The sequence below is a fragment of the Lethenteron reissneri genome, chromosome 15, assembly GCF_015708825.2.
Source record: "Lethenteron reissneri isolate LAM-NWPU_2019-01 chromosome 15, ASM1570882v1, whole genome shotgun sequence".
NCBI classification, from domain to species: Eukaryota; Metazoa; Chordata; class Hyperoartia; order Petromyzontiformes; family Petromyzontidae; genus Lethenteron; species Lethenteron reissneri.
The window spans coordinates 9,980,742-9,998,732 of record NC_083793.1 but is presented as its reverse complement, the minus strand read 5'-3'; the positions used below and the strand labels follow the sequence as shown (position 1 = coordinate 9,998,732).

Sequence of the window (17,991 nt, the reverse complement as noted above, 5' to 3'; positions counted from 1 at the left end):
GGAGTCGTCACTGTTCGAGAATTTATTTTGCCTGCAGAATGGCCATGATGAAGCACTTGTGTAAAACGGCGAATTGACTTAAATTTTAAACGTTGAATTTTCGACTGAGGCGCCCACGGTCACTTGCCAGCATTCAGCGTGCCGCTTACCGCGAGCGGCCCGGAGTGGATTCCGCCGGGATGAGAAATAAAAGGACGCGATTATTCGGCGAGGTGTTTCTGAGAGCCGGTCCGCTATCGAACGGATTCGTACGCACGTGCGCGGAAAGGACCCACTTAGCCCGCCGCTCCCTGCCCGTTGCCTGTTTACAAAGAGAGGGGCGAGATTCCAGAGAGAGATTCTCCGCACGCAACCTCTCCCGATTTGGTCCCCCCCCCCCCCCCCACGCCTCGCACAATGGAGGGCCACCTTGAGCTGAGCATTAGCGGCGGCCGCGCCGGCCACGGGCACTCGCGGCGCCGTCAGAAATTCGTTAATGGCGTTCAATGGTGAAGGTTGGTGAGAGATGGCGACGGCGTCTGTCTTGTCTGTTTTTTGTTGGTCGCTCACCCCCCCCCCCCTCTCGACCCCGTACAGGTTAAAGCTGCTTCTAAATACGTGGACGTGCCTGTGAGTGCCTCCTCGCCAAGCCGTAACGTATTTTCACCCGCAAAGCGTCGCGCACGAGAGAGCCAGAGAGAGCCGCGTCGGCACGAATTCACCACGCGACCCCTCGCAATTCCGGCGGTTTTGGATCGCGCCGGCCTCGTGCGTTCACTGTGCGCAATAGTAATGCGTGCTCTCTGTGTGTCCCCCCGCCATTAACACCTTTTGTTCGTTTTATTTTATCATTGTTGTGATTATCACCCCTCTGCCCTTTTTTCCCTCTCTCAATCTCGCTCTTTCCCTCTCTCTCTCTCCTTTCTGCCACAAAACATCACCTTCCCCGTTCCTTTGAATATATCCCCGGAAACTACAAATTCCCCCCGATCTTTCTCTCCTTACTCTCTCTCTCTTCTCATGATCTTGACCCTCCCCGTTCCCTTCCATCCTCTGCCTCCCTCCATTACCTCCGCCACCCCCACCACCTCACCCACAAAACCCTGAATCTCCTCTGTCCCTCTCGGGGGGCAGAAGCCGGGCGCGGACCTGGCTGACTCGTACATCACGTTTGTGCGAGCCAACCAGGACATTTTGCGCGAGCGCGTCACTGAGGAAATGTACATTGAGAGGCTGTTCGACGTAAGTCACCATGGCAACCAGGGAATGGTGGCACAGGAAGTGACATCACGGGGGAGTTCGGGGGGCAATATTTTTCTCTTCTTAAAGACGCCATTTACGTTTTTGATAAGCTATCAGAAAAGAAAGAAGCAATATGGCAGTGTATCTAGTTTTTAAGTTGTTTGTAATTACATGTCAAATTTATCTTTAGAATCCGATTTTGGCCTGCTGTGACCAGTCAGAAGGACACTCAATTCAGAATAAAGTCCCAACCAATTTCAGAATAGGACCTAGCCCTTTCCATGTTTTTTTCTGAATACCACACCGACAAAGTCACAGACAATGCCTGGCCCGAGTGGTCTGCAAAGCACGGTTAAGGCGTCCCAGACTGGATTACTCTTTCCTGCTCCATTTTTAAATGGACAGAACAAGGGTTATCAATTTACACTCCTTACCGTGAACTCGGATCCACCGGCTCTCATTTGGCCTCCACATGCTGCGTTGGTGGGCCTTTAGGTTTGATTCATGGTGCTTAGATCCAGGTGAAGGTGTTTATGGTGTTTAAGCGAGTTTATGGTCTGTATATCTAATACGGCCAGCGTTCGGGTGTTTTGGCAGGTTCAACATCATTAAGGTGAGTTTAGCATCTGCTTATTGGGTTTCAATTTTAATATATTGTGAAGAACTTTGCCCAAGCCCACTTTATCCGGACCAAGTCCCATGTTACTGTATACCACAAATGTGATGTCACTTTCTCTGCCGCAATTCCCCTCAAGCAAATCTTGCAGCGCCTGAACAGTGAAAGGCATACTTCACAAAGCCACCACGAATGCCAACAACAATAACAACAACACAACAACTGCAACAATACCAGGCCCACTTTCAACACAAGTTTCCCCCTCCCCCCCGTTCCCCGTCTCCGTGTGTCCTGTCCACGTGCCGTCCTTGCGTTTTACTCGGTTCCCAGCCAAAACTCTTTCCCGTAATATTTCGGGACCTGCCGTGCCTGGAGGCATGCCATAAGTGCTGTGCCCTCCAGAGTCCCCGGCACGTGGGACCACGTGCCGGGGGCTCTAGAGGGCACAGCGTCTTGCAGGCCACCAACTCCGAACCGCTTCTTTCTCGGCAGGTCCCTTAATATCACATGCGTGTTGTCCGTGGGATTAGAATTAGGCCTCTAAGAATACTGGCAGTGTAATGCGTGTGCACGCACTGAAAGTTCAGAATCGGGATCTTTATTTGTCCTGGGGAAATACAATGACCTTTCATATGAAGGTATTTTTCACAGATGTCCAGTAGGGGCGGGTCAGAAAGTTACAACAACAAAACAATAAAACAAATGCTAGCAGTTTAAAAGTATAGGAAAGGTAAGCAAATCACGGAGTGGGAGGAGGATCCGATCAATTTAAGCCCATCATCATTGCACGGCCAACGCAGAGAAAGTTGAGAGCCCCTCCTGCTGTGATGATTTCCACCCTCGCGTTTGTAGAAGAAAAAAATACCATGATGATGAGGCCGTGCTTCTAAGGAACCAGGCCTCCACACCCAGCCCAGGGGAGAAGGGGGTGCAGTCACTGGTGGCAGAGCCAGCCCGTGTCTGCAGCAGCACTTGGCAAGGGGTCTCCCACCAAACGTGGCTGCAACGAGACAGGCTCCGCAGCATCACCTCTCACTTCATTGTTTTTGCTCAATTTTATTCAATCTGTGCTGTCGGCGTCCCATCGTCTGATGAAGCGTCCCTTCGGTTCTTGCGCAGAGAAATGCGTCGCCTTGTTTATTGGTGAATGGCTCATTCGGAAGCAGATATGGCAGAACTACTTGTGAGATTCCTTTCTCATCACTTATTTTATCTGCGCACCACCAAGGCGCGACTGCCCAGCTGTATAGAGATGTTTGTCGTGCGGAAGTCAAATCGACATATTTTTTTATTGTCAGGGATTAAATTGAGGCAAATTAAGTGCAAAGCTACACTTTTTTTAGGTGCAATAATTGGAGTCTGAGTGGTTGAAACCATCAGCTCACTACATTTGAGAATCCAGTTCAATCACTAGTGGTTGATACCCAAATTTGAACCTAGTAGTATCTCAGCATCACTAGCTCAATGTGTCTGATCCCAGGAGCCACACGGCCTCCTGCTTCCTCTCACTCTAGAAGCCGATCATTGCCTTGTCATTCCAGGCATCGCTAGGCCAGTATTAGGCCTTGCCACCACAGGGAGGGGCAACCGTTGCATATCGGTAGCATTTCATTTAATCATTCATTCTCAAGAACGTTTTTTTCCCTGTCATTCGTAATTTAATTCTGGGCGCATCGTTATCTGCTTTGACGAGCGATGATAACGGGGGGGGGGGTGGGGGGTGTCACTGGTTTCGCTACCACGGAGCGAGCAGTTTCCCCGATTCCACCTGCTGTGTGGGTCGTGTGCTGTCCTGTCCTGTGGCCCTCCCCTGTTGTCCTCCCACCGCCCTCCCTGTCGCGCACGCGTTCCTTGCCTCTCCCCCTCTCTCCCCCCTCCGCTGGCGATCAGACACCGCCGTAGCTCGAACGGTGGAACGCATTTAGGACCCTTGACGTTTGAAAGTGCGGGGTTGATCCATTTACGGACTGTCAACAACAACAAAAAGGTCGAAGTGATTTCCTGCTCAACTTAGCACTGAGGCTGTTGCTCTTCTGTTTCTCGCAGTGTGCCAACAACGGTGGACTGTCACAGAGTAGCTATGAAGAGGTACTCATTTTATTGACCCCCTGGGGGGATTGTGGGCCCAGTCAACCCACCCCCAACCAGGTACTGAACTCACAATCTTCCGACTGCGAGCTCTACCGTTGAGTTACATGGCAAGTTTATGAACAACCGGTGATAGGAACGGGGATAAATTCTAGAGAATAACGTTTAATGTCGTAGCCTCTACGTGATTCACAATTGGGTTTTGGGGTTAGATCGCGTAAGCTGAATTCGTTGGACTAACGGTCGAATCGTAGTAGTACAATTCTTGTTATTTCTGCGCATCGCAAATACGCTCCGGAACTAAATGACGAGATAGGGCTTCTGGAGAGAGTCAGGGTCGTTTGGGTGCTTCCTCCTCTGCTGGGAGGCGGTTTCCTCCCGGTGGCCCCACGTATTCCGTGGTGCTCTCGTGTCACCTTGAGTCCAACTGATACCGCCATCTGGGCTAAATTGACACCGTTTAATTTGAATGCAGGTGCGATAGGTAAGAGTTAAATAATAAACCGAGGCCTCTACGTGTCTCCCACCGATCGCAATGTGCTCATTAAATCGCTCAAGCCTCTTCTCCTCTGTACGTTCGAAGGAGCTATCGCTTTCACGACTATTCAATCGGCTAGCGAGAAGGAAGCATAGAGAGAGGGCCTGTGTTTTTAGAGATCGGTGGGGCATCTAGAAATTAATCGGATTGTGTTAATAAATGGCAGTCGTGGGGTTCTCAGAACGTTGGGCCGAGGAACCTGTTTATTTTATCGCTGCTGCCAAAAATGAAAAGATTACTGGAGATGTCTTTGGCGCCTGTCTTAAAAAATAATGGCTTTAATTCCCGTCGTGGTGGTTATTGGGTAAGCACAATGCCACCCGTGTGAATTGATGGGATTTGTATTCTCGATTCAGCGCGTGTTTATTGTACACACCCCTCGCTGGCCTTCAGCGTCACAATCAAAGCAGGGGTCTCTCATTGTCAACCAGTTGGGAAGCCCATTGAGAGGCAATGGCAGATGCCCATCCATTGTATGATCATGAAACGGGGCTCCCGTCAGATTCTCACGGCTCTTGAAAATCCTAGAGCGGATAAGCAGAGGTGGGTGGGGGTTATTGAATTTAAAAGGTATTGGAAAAAAATATGAACGTTAATTTTTACTTAGTTCGGGTAACCTGCGTGTCTTGTGAACTTTCCAAATGACTTTAAATTCGTCGGCATTGGTGGGGCGGTCGAGGAGGGGTTCTCCAGACAGCGATGCGCGCACAACGATTAACCGCTTGTGGTGTAGACAGAAGAGCACAGATATGTGACAGATGCGATGAATGAACATACACTTCTTGTAAGCAGTTTAAAACCCATATGGATCAATTACCCTCGCATTTTCACGCCGCTTCCATTGATTTTACATAACAGCAGTTATTGCCAATTTTCTCTTACAGTTATGAAAAGTCCCAATTTGGCCCTATTTAAGGAATAATCATTCTCAGCGTCTTAAATTCAGGGTGGGAGGAGGGAAGGAGGGGTGGGGCTGCAGCCCCCCCCCCCCCCCACCACTTGTGTTCCCCTTTTGTGTGTGTGTCTGCATGCGTCACTCCCCATGCCGAGCCCCAGCACCCCCCCCCCTCCCTCAGATTCCAACCCCCCCCCCCCCCCGCATCGTCGCACCTCCCTCACCACGCACCATCGCCACGCAGCCAGCGCACACCCACACACGCTGGCGTCTGTCACGGACGGAACGAGGCGGGGGGGGGGTTGTTGCCGCTGAGTGGACGGTGTCTTTTTTACGAACTGCCGTGTTGCGTCGGCTGCCGTGTCCTTCACACGTCCAGACGCAGCGGATTGACAGACCACTGTGAATCAGGACCGTTGTTATTGTTGTGTGTGTGTGTATTGGGCGTGTTGATGATCATTTCTGTCTCTCTCGCTCCACTACTCACCCGCCGCCCCCTGCCAGCCAACGAGTCTGTGAATTGTCAATAATTCAGAGCTGCGATTTGAAGAGGCTCGTTTGTGCCGTCTCGGAAAAAATGAGTGCCACTACGTGGGGAAGTCAAAGGTGTTTGGCCTTACGGGCTAGAAGAACGACCCCGGTACATAGGATCGTGGAATTTCCACCACTGGCTCTGGGCTGTAAACAGAAGATGAGCCCCGCTTTGACACTGCGTAAACGCCACGCCACAAGCGAGACACGGCACACGAACGGAGAGATTGCAAACGAAACAGGAGACAATAATCGATCTGTTGAACTTGAATCGCGACCCTGAATCGAGACAATTCCTGGGGATGATTCAGCGTCTACTGCCAACGCGGCAGGAGATCGAGTCTTAAAGGACCAACTCTAGATCCGATCGTGTATGTATGTAATTTATCCCGTTACATGGATCTCGGCTGTCCTAACACTCAATGGGCAGTGGGCTGCCAGGCACAGATTAAATGTGTCTTGAGCTCTCTGGATTGAATCATCTATGTGTGGAGCTTTATGAGTATTTTTGCCATCCTCCCGCACAAGAGGGCAAACGCTCAACAATGCAGTGTTTGGCCAATGCCGACCGGCGCATCGTTAAACGCTCGTACACGTGACCATTAAATGTATTTGGCTATGTCGGATGGTGGAAGGTTCTTGGGCAGATCTATGGCAGGCGCATTGATACGCAGCTCAACGCAAAACTCAGTTGCGCATCACAATATAATGGTCGACTATGTTTTAAGCTAAGCCGCCTCTTCCTCCTGTTATTCGTGGGCTAGTTTCTTACGAAATAAAATGAAATAATAAATAATAATACATTTCCTATTATTACTTTTATTAATTTTTATTTAATTTTTTACCTACGTGACTTTACCGAAAGAAAACAACCTAAGAGTATGAATCCTTGCAGTCACGAAAGCTTCAAATCTAGAATTAGTTTCTCACGAGTTTGTTCCTCAACTGTGACGCGGTTAAGAGAGCGCTGCTGTGTGTACGTGTGAGACGTGAGATTGGGAGTGGGGGGCTGGCCTATCCAGTCCAGACCCCCCAGTCTCACTACAGCGGAGGATCTTCAGTCATGGTTTCCCAAACCTCCAGACCTCGTAAGTCCACCACAGTCGATCCAGACATCTTCGTTCGAAAGTAAAATCGAGGCGTCGTTATACACCGCACGCGCCTGATGATTGTTTAAATAGGCGTCGTGTGATGCAGGGCGATGATCGTAAGAGCACTGTGGGGCACACATGTGCACGACAAAGATTCCCCGTATAGTATTAACAGACTTTTGGGGCAAGTGCTGTGCATTCACACACGATCCCCGTCTCAATTCCAGTCATTAGTTCTACACGTTAAGGGGGCAAGCATCCGCCTCCCCCTCCCTCCAGACCCCCGAGACCCCTGAAAAGTGGTACTCTATTAATATTTACCAGATAAAATACATGCAATATGTTTATTTTATGAATGTAGGGCCCGAAGTAAAACTTTACATTTCACGACCACACCCTTGTCCTTCCCTTGGGAGGTTTCTAGATCCGCCTCTGTCTGGCAGTAATTTGAATCCGAATTAAAGTGTTCGCTCCTTAAACGGCGGAAGAATAGCAAAACTACACAAATATCTCTCCCCTGAAGCCCCCTCGTGGCTAGCAAGCCTCGACATTGCCATCCAGCTCATGGACACATTGCTGCCAAATATTAATTTAATCCACACCCCACGTGACATTGGGCGTGTTTAGCAAGCAATCATCAGGTGCGTGCAGTACGTGCCGAATTTGATTGGTATGTCTGATCTGAACGTAACAGATTGGCACGCACAGAATGGGTCGACCGTGGTGGTGGCGGCAGTGGCGTTGCGGCCACAGCTGGAGTTTGGGAAATCGTGGCTTGGAAGCGCGGTCCGGTTCACAGCGGTCGTTTAACGTTGAATGACAGACAGCGGCAACCCCCCCCCCCCCCCCTGCAGTTCTGAAGATGCCACGTGAACCGATAGCATCCCCGACTCCCCGCCCCCTCCCCCGCCACAGGGACTGCTACCCACTGCCTCTCCATGCACATGTCCTAGCGGTGGTGCTGCTCTTCACAATCCCTCTCCCCACCAACCACTACCTCCCATCCACCCCCCAACCCCCCAACCCATCCCCACCTGACTCCCCCCTCCCCCCCACAGCCGCCCCCCCCCCCTCACCTCTTCACTCCACTGCCTCCCCACCTCCCTCCTCAGCCCCAAGGAATCATGGGGAAACGTGCACACGTGGTTCATGTGACCGCTGACCAGTGCGGGAGGTCACGGAAAGGGGGGTCGCGCCTCGTGCGCGCAAGTGTTTTGCCGGGAACTTGAACAATCGTCGTCATCGTCATCATCATCGTTGGCCATGATTTTAGCCACGGCGCGAGGACCTCTCGTCCCCATGCTGCCGCCATCTCTCGTGGTCCGGCAACGATGCCGCGCTTCGCCCATTGCCACGCACCGCGAGCTGAATTCGTCGCTCCGTCTCCTTCGGGCACGTTCCCTCTGCTGTGGCTGCCCGCTCGCTAGTCGTTCGACTCGACCGACGCCCACCGTCGCCTCCCAAAGACGTGCCCGGCGTTAATTGTCGCGCTGCTCGCGAGGCGAATTACTCGGTGCGCTGATGATGGGCATCGAGTATTTGACGTTGTTTGGCACGAGATGAAAGTGACGCGGATCTCTCAGCAGACTCTGCCCCACGAGTGACACCAATCGACATCTGCGCCATAATTCGTGTTGTAGCCATAAGCATCGGTTTCATTGTAATTGTGCCAAATTCAAAGCGTCCCAGACCACCGAGAGCAAATGTTAGAATCTACACGAGTAGCTCACTCAGTCACGGCTGCCTATGTCTGGAAGAATATATCAGCTTTGGTCAAGCCACTGCTGTATGAAGGCCTCCCCAAATCCATCGGCTCTCATCCCAATCCGACAATGTAACAATCCAGCAGGCACCTACACACGAGTTGATTTTCATCGCTCCATCTCCTTCAGTGTAAGTTCTCCCGGACGTGTTCCATTCCGTGGGCGCCAGTCGATTACATCCATCCATAGTTAATTCCCATTTAAATAGACGGCATATTACGTCGTCGTGCAGTGATGCAGAGAATTACCGCGGGGTTCAACCGAGGAGCATTGGCCCATTCCTTGACAACACGGTGGTATTCTTAACGAACGCTAATTAGCGGGACAGAACGGTTTTTCCACAACTCTCGGGCAGCTTATTAACCAGAGGCCGAGGTCTGAGATGCGAGCCACTCAGCTGCCCCCCCCCCCCCCGCCAGCACACACACACACATGTATAAACACGTACACACACGTCCTCCCTGTGCATACATGAGCTCTGAGATTTGCACTGATGAGAGCGCGCGTGTGTGTGTGTGTATGATGCGGTGTGTGTGTAAACATCAGTATTGGGGAGACAAAGGCGGTCGGGTGTGGCGCTGGCCACCCACCCCATCATGTGCCGTGTCCACCTTAACAGGTGCTCACTAAGAGCACTTGTCCCTACAGCCTGTTTAGGCTATACGCAGGATCTATGTGCATATAGGGTTTGCGTGGAGTGAGTGCGCGTGTAAGGAGCGTGTGTGCGCGTGTGGGTATGCGTGTATTCATTTGTGTGAATGTCCAAGTGTCCATGTACCTCTGGTGCCTATGTACGGGTGCGCAGGTGTGTGTGCGTGCGCGCGCACTTGTACACGCGAGTGTGCGTGTTGGTGGTGGGGAGCGACAGTTGCAGTGGTTGGGCGCTGCACTTCGTATCCAGCAAGCCTAATTCGAGTCCCTCTTAAGGCCAGCCTCAAATGAGCACCTGGGGCGATGTGTAAACATCGCCACTGGGGAGACAAAGGCGGCCTGGTGTGATACTTGCCACTCACCCCCTCGCGAGCCGTTCCGGCCTTAATAGGTGCTCGCTAACTGCACTTGCCCCAACAGTCAGTTAAGGCTATACGGGAGATCTTTGTCCTTGAGTGGGGTTACGTAAGTGTCAGTGTTTCTAAGTGTGGCGAGTGGTGGCGTAGTGGTTCGTGCACTGCTACACCAACCTGACAACGACGAGTTCAGTTCCCAGCCACAAATCAAGATCCGTGGCGAACGATACTAGAACCTGCCCTCTAGAGCCCCCTGTAGGTCGACTCAGCCGTAAACGATTGGCTGCTGCGGTGTGTGTATAAACATCAGCACTGGGGGAGACGGAGGGAGCCGGGCGTGTTGCTGGCCACGCAGTCTCGTCGTGCGATGTGACGACGGCTTTCATAGACGCTCCCATCCTTCCAACTCCCTGCGTGCGGGGTGTTTGTGTATTTACGCTTGTGCGCACGTGCGTATAGGGGCGCCATGTTGGCGAGATGTTAACTACCTCGCTTGGTATACGGGAGGTCGTGGGTTCGATCCTAACCCTGACGGCTGTATATTTGGAGTTTGCACGGTCTCCCCGTTTTCGTGTGGATTTTTCTCCAGTTTTTACCACAACATTTAGGAACATGCTTTTTTAATGTATTTGGCAGCGATAAATTACCACTTGATAAGCCACTTCGTTGAGCTATCATTTGTGGCCAGGTCGCTTCTGATAAAAAGCTGTATAGCTCAGTGGGACTTACCTGGTAAAATACAAAATAAAAAAGTTTAGTTTTAGTTTATATAAATAGTTTCCAACGCCAGCGATGTGCGTGGGAGGCTGCAGGGATTCACATCTGTGTGAATAACCTTGATCCAATGCAGCGAGGGGGTTTAAAACTGGCAATTGGCAAAATACGATATCCGTATGTGGGTGTCGTCTGTGTTGCTGTGTCAGTTGAAGCGTGCGTTTGTGAGCCTTTACAAGTGTGTGTGTGGTGGTGTGTGTGTGGTAGCGTGTGTGCATGCGTGTGTGCGTGTACGCGTGCGTGCGTGTACGCGTGCGTGCGTATATGCTGGAGCATCCACTGTGCAGGGTGGACAATACCCCAACCTCTCCAGGGCTTTCCCCGTTCTCTTCCTCCACTCCACCATCCTCCCTCTCAACGGCTCCCTTTCTCCAGACTCCTCTTATTTCCTTTCCCCCACTTCCACGCCACTTCCACACCCCAAATCCTCTTCCTCATCCCTGCATCCGCTGCCGTCCTTCTGCGGCCTTCACTTCATCCTCTATCCTCGAACTCCCATCCTTCCAACTCCCTCTAACTGCCTCCCCACCACCACCACCACCTTCCTCCGGCCTTCTCTTCCCCCCACCTCCATCCTTGCGCTCGTGTTCCTCGCACGCCCTCTAACCCCCCACCCACCCCCCGCCACAGCAATGGTACACGAGCTGCATGACCACGGTGTCTTCGTGGCTCACCGACCGCCTCGACATTCAGCTCCACGTCATGCAGCTCAAGACGCTCATCCGCGTCGTCAAGGTGAGGTGCGCCGCAGTTGGCTGGGAGATGTCAACTACCTCGCCTGGAATGCAGGAGGTCGTCGATTCGATGCCGACCCTGACGCCTGCTGTATATTTTTAATTTGCGTGTCTCGCTCTCTCTCTTCATCATCACGGTGGCTAGGAGATGTTAACGACTTCGCCCGGTATGCAGGACGTCGTGGGCTCGATCCCGACCCCTGGCGCCTGCTCTATATTTGGAGGTTGTGTGTCTCTCTCTCTCTCCCTGTGATTGTGTGTATTTTTCTCCGGGCTCTCTGGTTTTTCCCCTCTACATTAACGACGTGAATTTCAGAGTATGTGACTGCTATAAATCCCCCCATAAGCCACTTCGTTGAGCTTTCATTTGTGGCCAGGTCACTTTTGAAAAAAGAGCTATATAGCTCAGTGGGCCTTACCTGGTAAAATAAAAAAACCCACAATAGTGTTAGTTTTAGTAGTAAGGGACGGGTGGGTGGGTCTCAAGAGACACGGGAGGCAGAGGAGATGCTTCGGAGGCAGTGAGGGATCGTTAGGAAAAGTGAAGGGACCGTCTATGTTGCTAGTAACGAATTGGCATGTTTTGTTAACGTGACAAACCTTACTAATTGGCTGTGTCGGGTGGTGGATGGTTTAACGACATTAATATTTACGCGATCTAACTAATACAACTTTTGAGGGACCTTCATAAGCTGTGACAGATATTGGGAACAAGGGACTTTGAGCAGTGAGGTGAAGCCATGAGTGGCCTTGGTGAGAAGGTGGACACCTCCAGGGGCCATTCCCTCACGAGCAGCGAGGGACTTCAGCAACGGTGACGGAACATTTAATTGTCAATTGCAAAAAAAAAGTGAAATGATTCCACACGGATACTGAAGTCCTCCCGCTGCTCGTGATGATGGATTTGAGTGGCTGCTAGAGATTTCTGACGTTCGACACGAGTCACAATGTCTCTGATTGTATTACGTATGTTGAACTCCGGTCGCACTGTACGTAGCCAATCACGCTAACCGGAGGTGGGCGTGAAGGACAACAAACTAAAACAAAACTCATTTCTAAAGAAAATGAGTTTTCAATCTTGAGGCAGTGCAAGACGAGCTACACTAACCACCACGTCTCTCATCTCCTACTCCACCACCACCACCATGTGCCAAACCTCCCACCCCCGACTCGCCGGCGCAGAAAATGTACCGCGACTTCAGGCTGCAGGGCGTGCTGGACTCGACGCTGCACGGCAAGGCGTACGAGACGGTGCGCAAGCGGCTCACGGTGGAGGAGGCCACGGCCAGCGTCAACGAGAGCGGCGGCCTCGGCGGGGTGTCCATGCGGGACAGCGACGAGGAGGACGACGATTGAGTCCGCCCGCCCGTCGTCCGTCCGTTCGTTTCCTCCGTTCGTCTCGCTCGTCCCATCCCACTCGCACTTGTCCTCCCGCTCTCCCCCCCCCCCCCCCGCCCCGTGCCAGTCGGGGGCACCTCTTTGGCGTACCGAGAAGGTGCCGGGTCGTTATTTTTCTTTCCCCCCCCACCCCCCCAACCCGTTATCGAGCCGTGCCGCTGTCGAGTGCCGCTGTCGAGTGACGCGCGACGGAACACGTGGAGGCGAGCGTAGGTGGCACGTGCGAAGGCGTGCGCCCCGGCCCCTTGCTTGGGCCCCTGAGCCGAATCGGGGACACGTCGTGAGGCGAGCGTCAGTCGCAGGCTTCATTCCGTCTCACCACGGCATAACGGTGGGGGGGGGGGGGGGGAGGGGGGGAAGCCGCCCGTAACCCGTACCGCGCTGGCTTGGCTCGGATGTGCCAGTGGAAAATGGATTCTCGTGTACTCCACTGCAGCCCCTTCATCCCGACCCTTGTCTCATGTAGTCTGTCAGCCGGGGGAGTTTGGTAATGAGGCGCGGAGCTGTAAGGGGGTGGGAGGGGGGGGTAAGTGGGGCAGTCTCACCACCAGCAAAGATCTGCGCCTGAGAGTGGGGGGGGGGGGGTCCCGAGGGCCTTATGATGATCCCGGTGAATGCACAGAGTGGGGGGGGGGGGGGAACAGGGCTGGGGGGGGGACACATTTCGCACAGCTTTTGACCGCGGGGGTGGGGGGGTCTGCGTCGTATCGTCCATGTAAAAACTCGTTCCTCGCGATCACGGCACGCGGCAACTGGTTGTCCATCACGTGCGATTTATGCAAACGCTGTGCCCCACGTGGCACGCGGGCCGACGTGGAGAGCGAGCGGTGTGCGCGCGAACGAGGCGATGGAAAATCAAATTGCACCCCCTCTCCCCGTTCCTCCTCGCCTCACCGTGACGCGTAGCACGGTCAATGTTGCTGTACATCCATCACCATCGGCGGGGAATGATGTCGCCTGGAGGTCATAGGCACCCGTGCTCAGACCGCCCCTGCTTGTTGCAAGTGAGAGGGCCTGGCCTAGGAAATGTGGCTTTGACTGTGAAAGGGACTGGAGATGACCTGGACGGTTTTTGTGTGCGCGTGTGTCCATCTCCGTGCGTTTCTCGCCCCCCACCCTCTCTGCAACGCGGTCGTCCATGGGCCAGGGCAGCAATCGGTACCACCAAAGGGTAGGCAACACTTTAGCAGTGCCGATTTATTTACGTGGTCAGTGAGAGGTGATTTTTTTTGTTCTTTAGTTTTGGTTTTTATAGCCCCACGCATTTCAAGTGATTATCACTTAATTCGCCGTTAGTGGCCACCTGTGAGAAATTGTAAGCACTCGAACGATGCTACCCCAGGTGCGACCAACGAGTGAGATATCTGGTCAGGGCTCATGGACTAAGTCCGTTGGCGCCAGAAGCCAGGTCCTCTGGGGGAGCTCAGCGCACGGTGGCGGTGGAGGAGGTGGTGTATGCGAGGGCATTGGCAGTGAATGGCGATGATGGTGACATCACTGGTGTAGGTGTGAGTGGGCGATGTCGTGGTAGGACTCACGGTGGTGGAGGCATCGGCGGTGTTGGTGGTAACGGTGGTAACGGTGGTGGCGGCGGTAGTCATAGCGACTTTGGTAGTGGAGGTGGTGGTCTTTGGTGGTGGCCAGTTGTATTGGTAAAGGACATAGCCAGAGATCGCGGTAGTGGATGTGATGATGACAGCGACTGTCGCAGTGACGATTTCCTTGGCGTTGGTTGTAGCCCTGCTGCTGATGATGGTGCTCCACATGTTCAATCTGTTCCTAATTCCACGCCCATCACTCCACCGTCACCACCCACGAATGAATATCGCTCATGTCCATCCGGGCTCTTCTCACCACATCCCCCAAGGTTTCTCGTCCCATGTACATTGGTTGTCACTGTGAACGTTGTTACTGTGGACTCCCTAGTCAGGTAGAGACCCCTCCCCCCTTATCCCAACCTACTGCCCCCGCTCCCCACTCACATTCATCTAAAGTATCACCTTTCGAACATTGGGATCGTCGAACTGCATTTGTGACCGGAATTGTGATTCCCTTCCACGCGGTGAATAGTTGCGTGTTCTAATATTCCACCCAAGTTCCTGTTTGCTTGCATCCCTGTTGTTGCCGCACGGAAAGGGGTAACTCTCTTCTGGCCGCAAATCGCAGGCGCCTCTGCGTGCCCAGTGTTCGGGGGGCAAAGTTAGACGCGACCGTGTCTCTCCCGTACCAGCTGACCCGGCTGCCCGACCCGTACTTGATGATTGTGCATGGTCGATTTGCCCCCTCTCCCTACCCCTCCCCCCATTATCCATCCCACCACTTGCCCCCTCCATCTCTGCCCTGTCCCGGCAACCCTTCCTTCCTCCCCCTCCTCCCGTGGTATAGAATTATCGCAAATGAAAAACTTGCACTCTGCTGTTTTTGTTCTCAATGACGACAGGCATTATAGCCCCCTGTACATGTATATTATAATTATTATTACCGAGTATATAGCTGCTGCTCCGAGTTGTGGGGGTTCAATGTTGATGCCAGTGACGAACGTCACCGCACGTACCCAATACTCGCACACACGTGGCATGATGTCGGGATTGGTTGGACACTCACACTGTACATTGAGATACCTTTGTTTGGCAGAACACACAAGCATATATTTCAGGTCCTATCGGACGTTTTTGTGTGGGGGGGGGGTTCTTTTTTTGGTAGAAAGGACATCTTCCAATATTTTAAGAAACTTTTTTTAAAATATAATTTTAACAATAATTGCGCCCTTATACCAAAACACTTGCATGCGTCCTTTCGTCCAAGGTTTCTGTTCGTCGTTTATTCTAGCCAGTCTCGTGCGCCTATCTCTGTTGTAAATATTCACCAAAACAGGGCTTCTTTTCTCACTCGACATTTCTCCCGGAGGTCGCAACTGGTAGACTGCAGTAGGTGGCACGTGACAACGAGTAGTGGTCGTAGTAGTAGCAGCCACAGCCCCAGCCCCGTTCGCGAGACGTGTCGTAATGGATGTGTTGAGCCGAGTATATTTATTTTTCGTTCTCCCTCGCTGAACTTAAGCCCTGTTCGTCATCTCAGCGCGTGTCGTGGGGTCCCCGGGCTCCTGCTTAAAACAACAACAATAATAATAATAAAAATAATCCCAAAACCTTAATAAAGGGCAAGCCCTCTCCTCTAGCGCCTGTGGATACGCAAACGCTCACGTGGGGAAGGCACACTTTGCACATGCGTAGACTGTAGAGAGACAACGCGATCATGACCGTGGTAGGTAAGGGGGTGGTGAAAGTCTGGGCGGACCCGACTCGCGCTTCCGTGTGAAACGTAAGCGCGCAAGTGCCACTTTAATCACCTGCTTAAACAGAAATACATTTGGCTTGCAAGTCGCGGGCCGCGTGTGGCTCACGCTCCGCGGAAATCTTTCGCCCGCGAACTACTTTTCTATCTGTTTGGACAAACGGTGGCTGCTGTTGCGGCGTGGTCCGGGTTTGGTCGTGGTGGGTGGAGGATGATTGTGGGGGGGGGGGGGGTCAAAGGTCGGCGGGTCCAACGAATCGGTGATGTGGTTGATGTGAATCGGCGGGGTTCCCTTCGCTCGCCGAAGATTGTGCCCGTGAGACTCGGTCCCACTGGGGCACGCCTTGCCACTTGCACGTCGCGGTGGGCGCCGCGAGGTCGTACTGTCGACCAGCAAGCTCGATGAAGAGCCGTACGATTGTGCCCACGTTGTTCCGGCGGCAACAGCACGAATGCCGCGATCGTACACCGGCGTCATTCTTGTTGAGAGTCATTCGTTGCAGTATACTGTAGTTCAATTCACTCGGCTGTGTCCTTGGGCCAAATCGCCGACAATACGAGAATTAACGCGCACGTGCACCAAAGCGGCCACCCCTTGGCTGGTTTGATGTTGCAGCCGCAGACATTTCGCCCGATGTCAGAAAACACGACATTTGGGACTCCTCGCGCTTTCAGAAAGCTCTGGTATTAGTGTCGATGATGGAAAGTCCTCGTTCGTATGGCGGGACCGAGCCTTTGTTAAACGATCTCACCAGATCCACCCACCCACCACCAGCCACCCACCCTACCAGCCAATCGCGTAAACGGTGTCTGGCAACGCGCGCGGCGTACGCGGCGTGTGCGGCGGGGTCGATGGGCACACCTGCGCATGCCAGGGATATTCTGGTCGTTGAGCTCCAGCGGGAAGAGGCGAGGAGCGAGGATGCGCCATCCATGCAATGTGTTGGGTGTCTTTGTCGTAAACGTGAGTTGTTGTCTTCGTGTTCTAGCCGGGTCCCCGTTTGCGTTCCTCATCCAAACTCCTCGCGCGCGCGTCTTCTGGTGGCAACTTTTTTTTTCTCTCGAGAGAGAGGACAGTGGCACACACTTCAGCAGAGAACGCTGGGGAAGAAAGGGGTCGGCACGTAGTGGTGGTGGAGAGCAGGAGGATGAAAATAGAGGAGGATGAGCGAGGGGGTGGGGGCTGCCGACTGGGTCCAGAATCGTACCGTGAATTGCGAAGGTTTTGAGTGAGCCACCTGCTAGCTTTGTAGTGCGTCACTTCCACTAAAGGGCTGAATTTTGTTGTGGCTTTCGTGGGAGTCGCGGCCATGGGGACACCGGGGGGCTGGCTCCGTGCGTGCGTCTTTTTCTTTGTATGTGTATATGTGTGCACTTGCCCGAAAAGTCTGTTAATGCTATACGGGGGATCTTTGTATTTTGTGTGCGTATAAACATCAGCATTGGGTAGACAAATGCGGCCGGGCGTGGTACTGGCCACACCACCGCTGTCTTGTTCCGTGTCCGCCTTTATAGGTGGTGCTGTGCTCACGTATCAGCACTCGCTCCCAACAGCCTCCGTTGTTGGTGTTTGCGCGGGGAGCGGTGGCACGGTGGTTAAGGGCACTTCCGCTACGATGTTCACTTCTCGGACACGGCTAACGTCATTGTTGCAAGTGTTTGCTGAGCCGGCCCTGGGCATCACCTAGGAGGGCATCGCCTAGGTGGGCATCGGCCTCAAATGAGCACGTGATGCGGTGCGGAGACATCATCATTTGGGGAGACAAAGGCAACCGGATGTCATTCTAGACACGCCCCTTGGCACGACGCGATGGCCTCAATAGGTACTCGCTAACACCACTTGTCCCAACAGTCTGATGTTTGTATTGTTTGTCTGTGGGTGTGCACTATATATATATGTGTGTGTGTGCGTGTGACGGTGTGTGTCTTTGTGTCTACGTGTGTGTGTCTAGGGAAATGTCAGTGTACATCTTTGTCTCTGAGTGTGTCTATCAGCGTGTGTTTCTGGTGGGGAGCGGTAGTGTAGCGGTTAGCGCGCTGC

General features: G+C 52.9%; 1 protein-coding gene across 2 annotated transcripts in view; it reads left to right on the top strand.

The window, feature by feature from the left end:
- Window positions 1-13,164, top strand: part of LOC133342685 (calcium-dependent secretion activator 1-like) — a 112,363-nt gene extending 99,199 nt beyond the window's left edge. For both annotated transcript variants that reach the window (XM_061552007.1, XM_061552006.1), the window contains exons 26-29: window positions 577-609; window positions 1,114-1,221; window positions 11,155-11,259; window positions 12,441-13,164. In XM_061552007.1, the coding sequence (XP_061407991.1) occupies window positions 577-609; window positions 1,114-1,221; window positions 11,155-11,259; window positions 12,441-12,614 (420 nt within the window). In that variant the 3' untranslated portion in view covers window positions 12,615-13,164. The remainder of the gene's footprint in view (window positions 1-576; window positions 610-1,113; window positions 1,222-11,154; window positions 11,260-12,440) is intronic.
- Window positions 13,165-17,991: the final 4,827 nt, after the last annotated feature.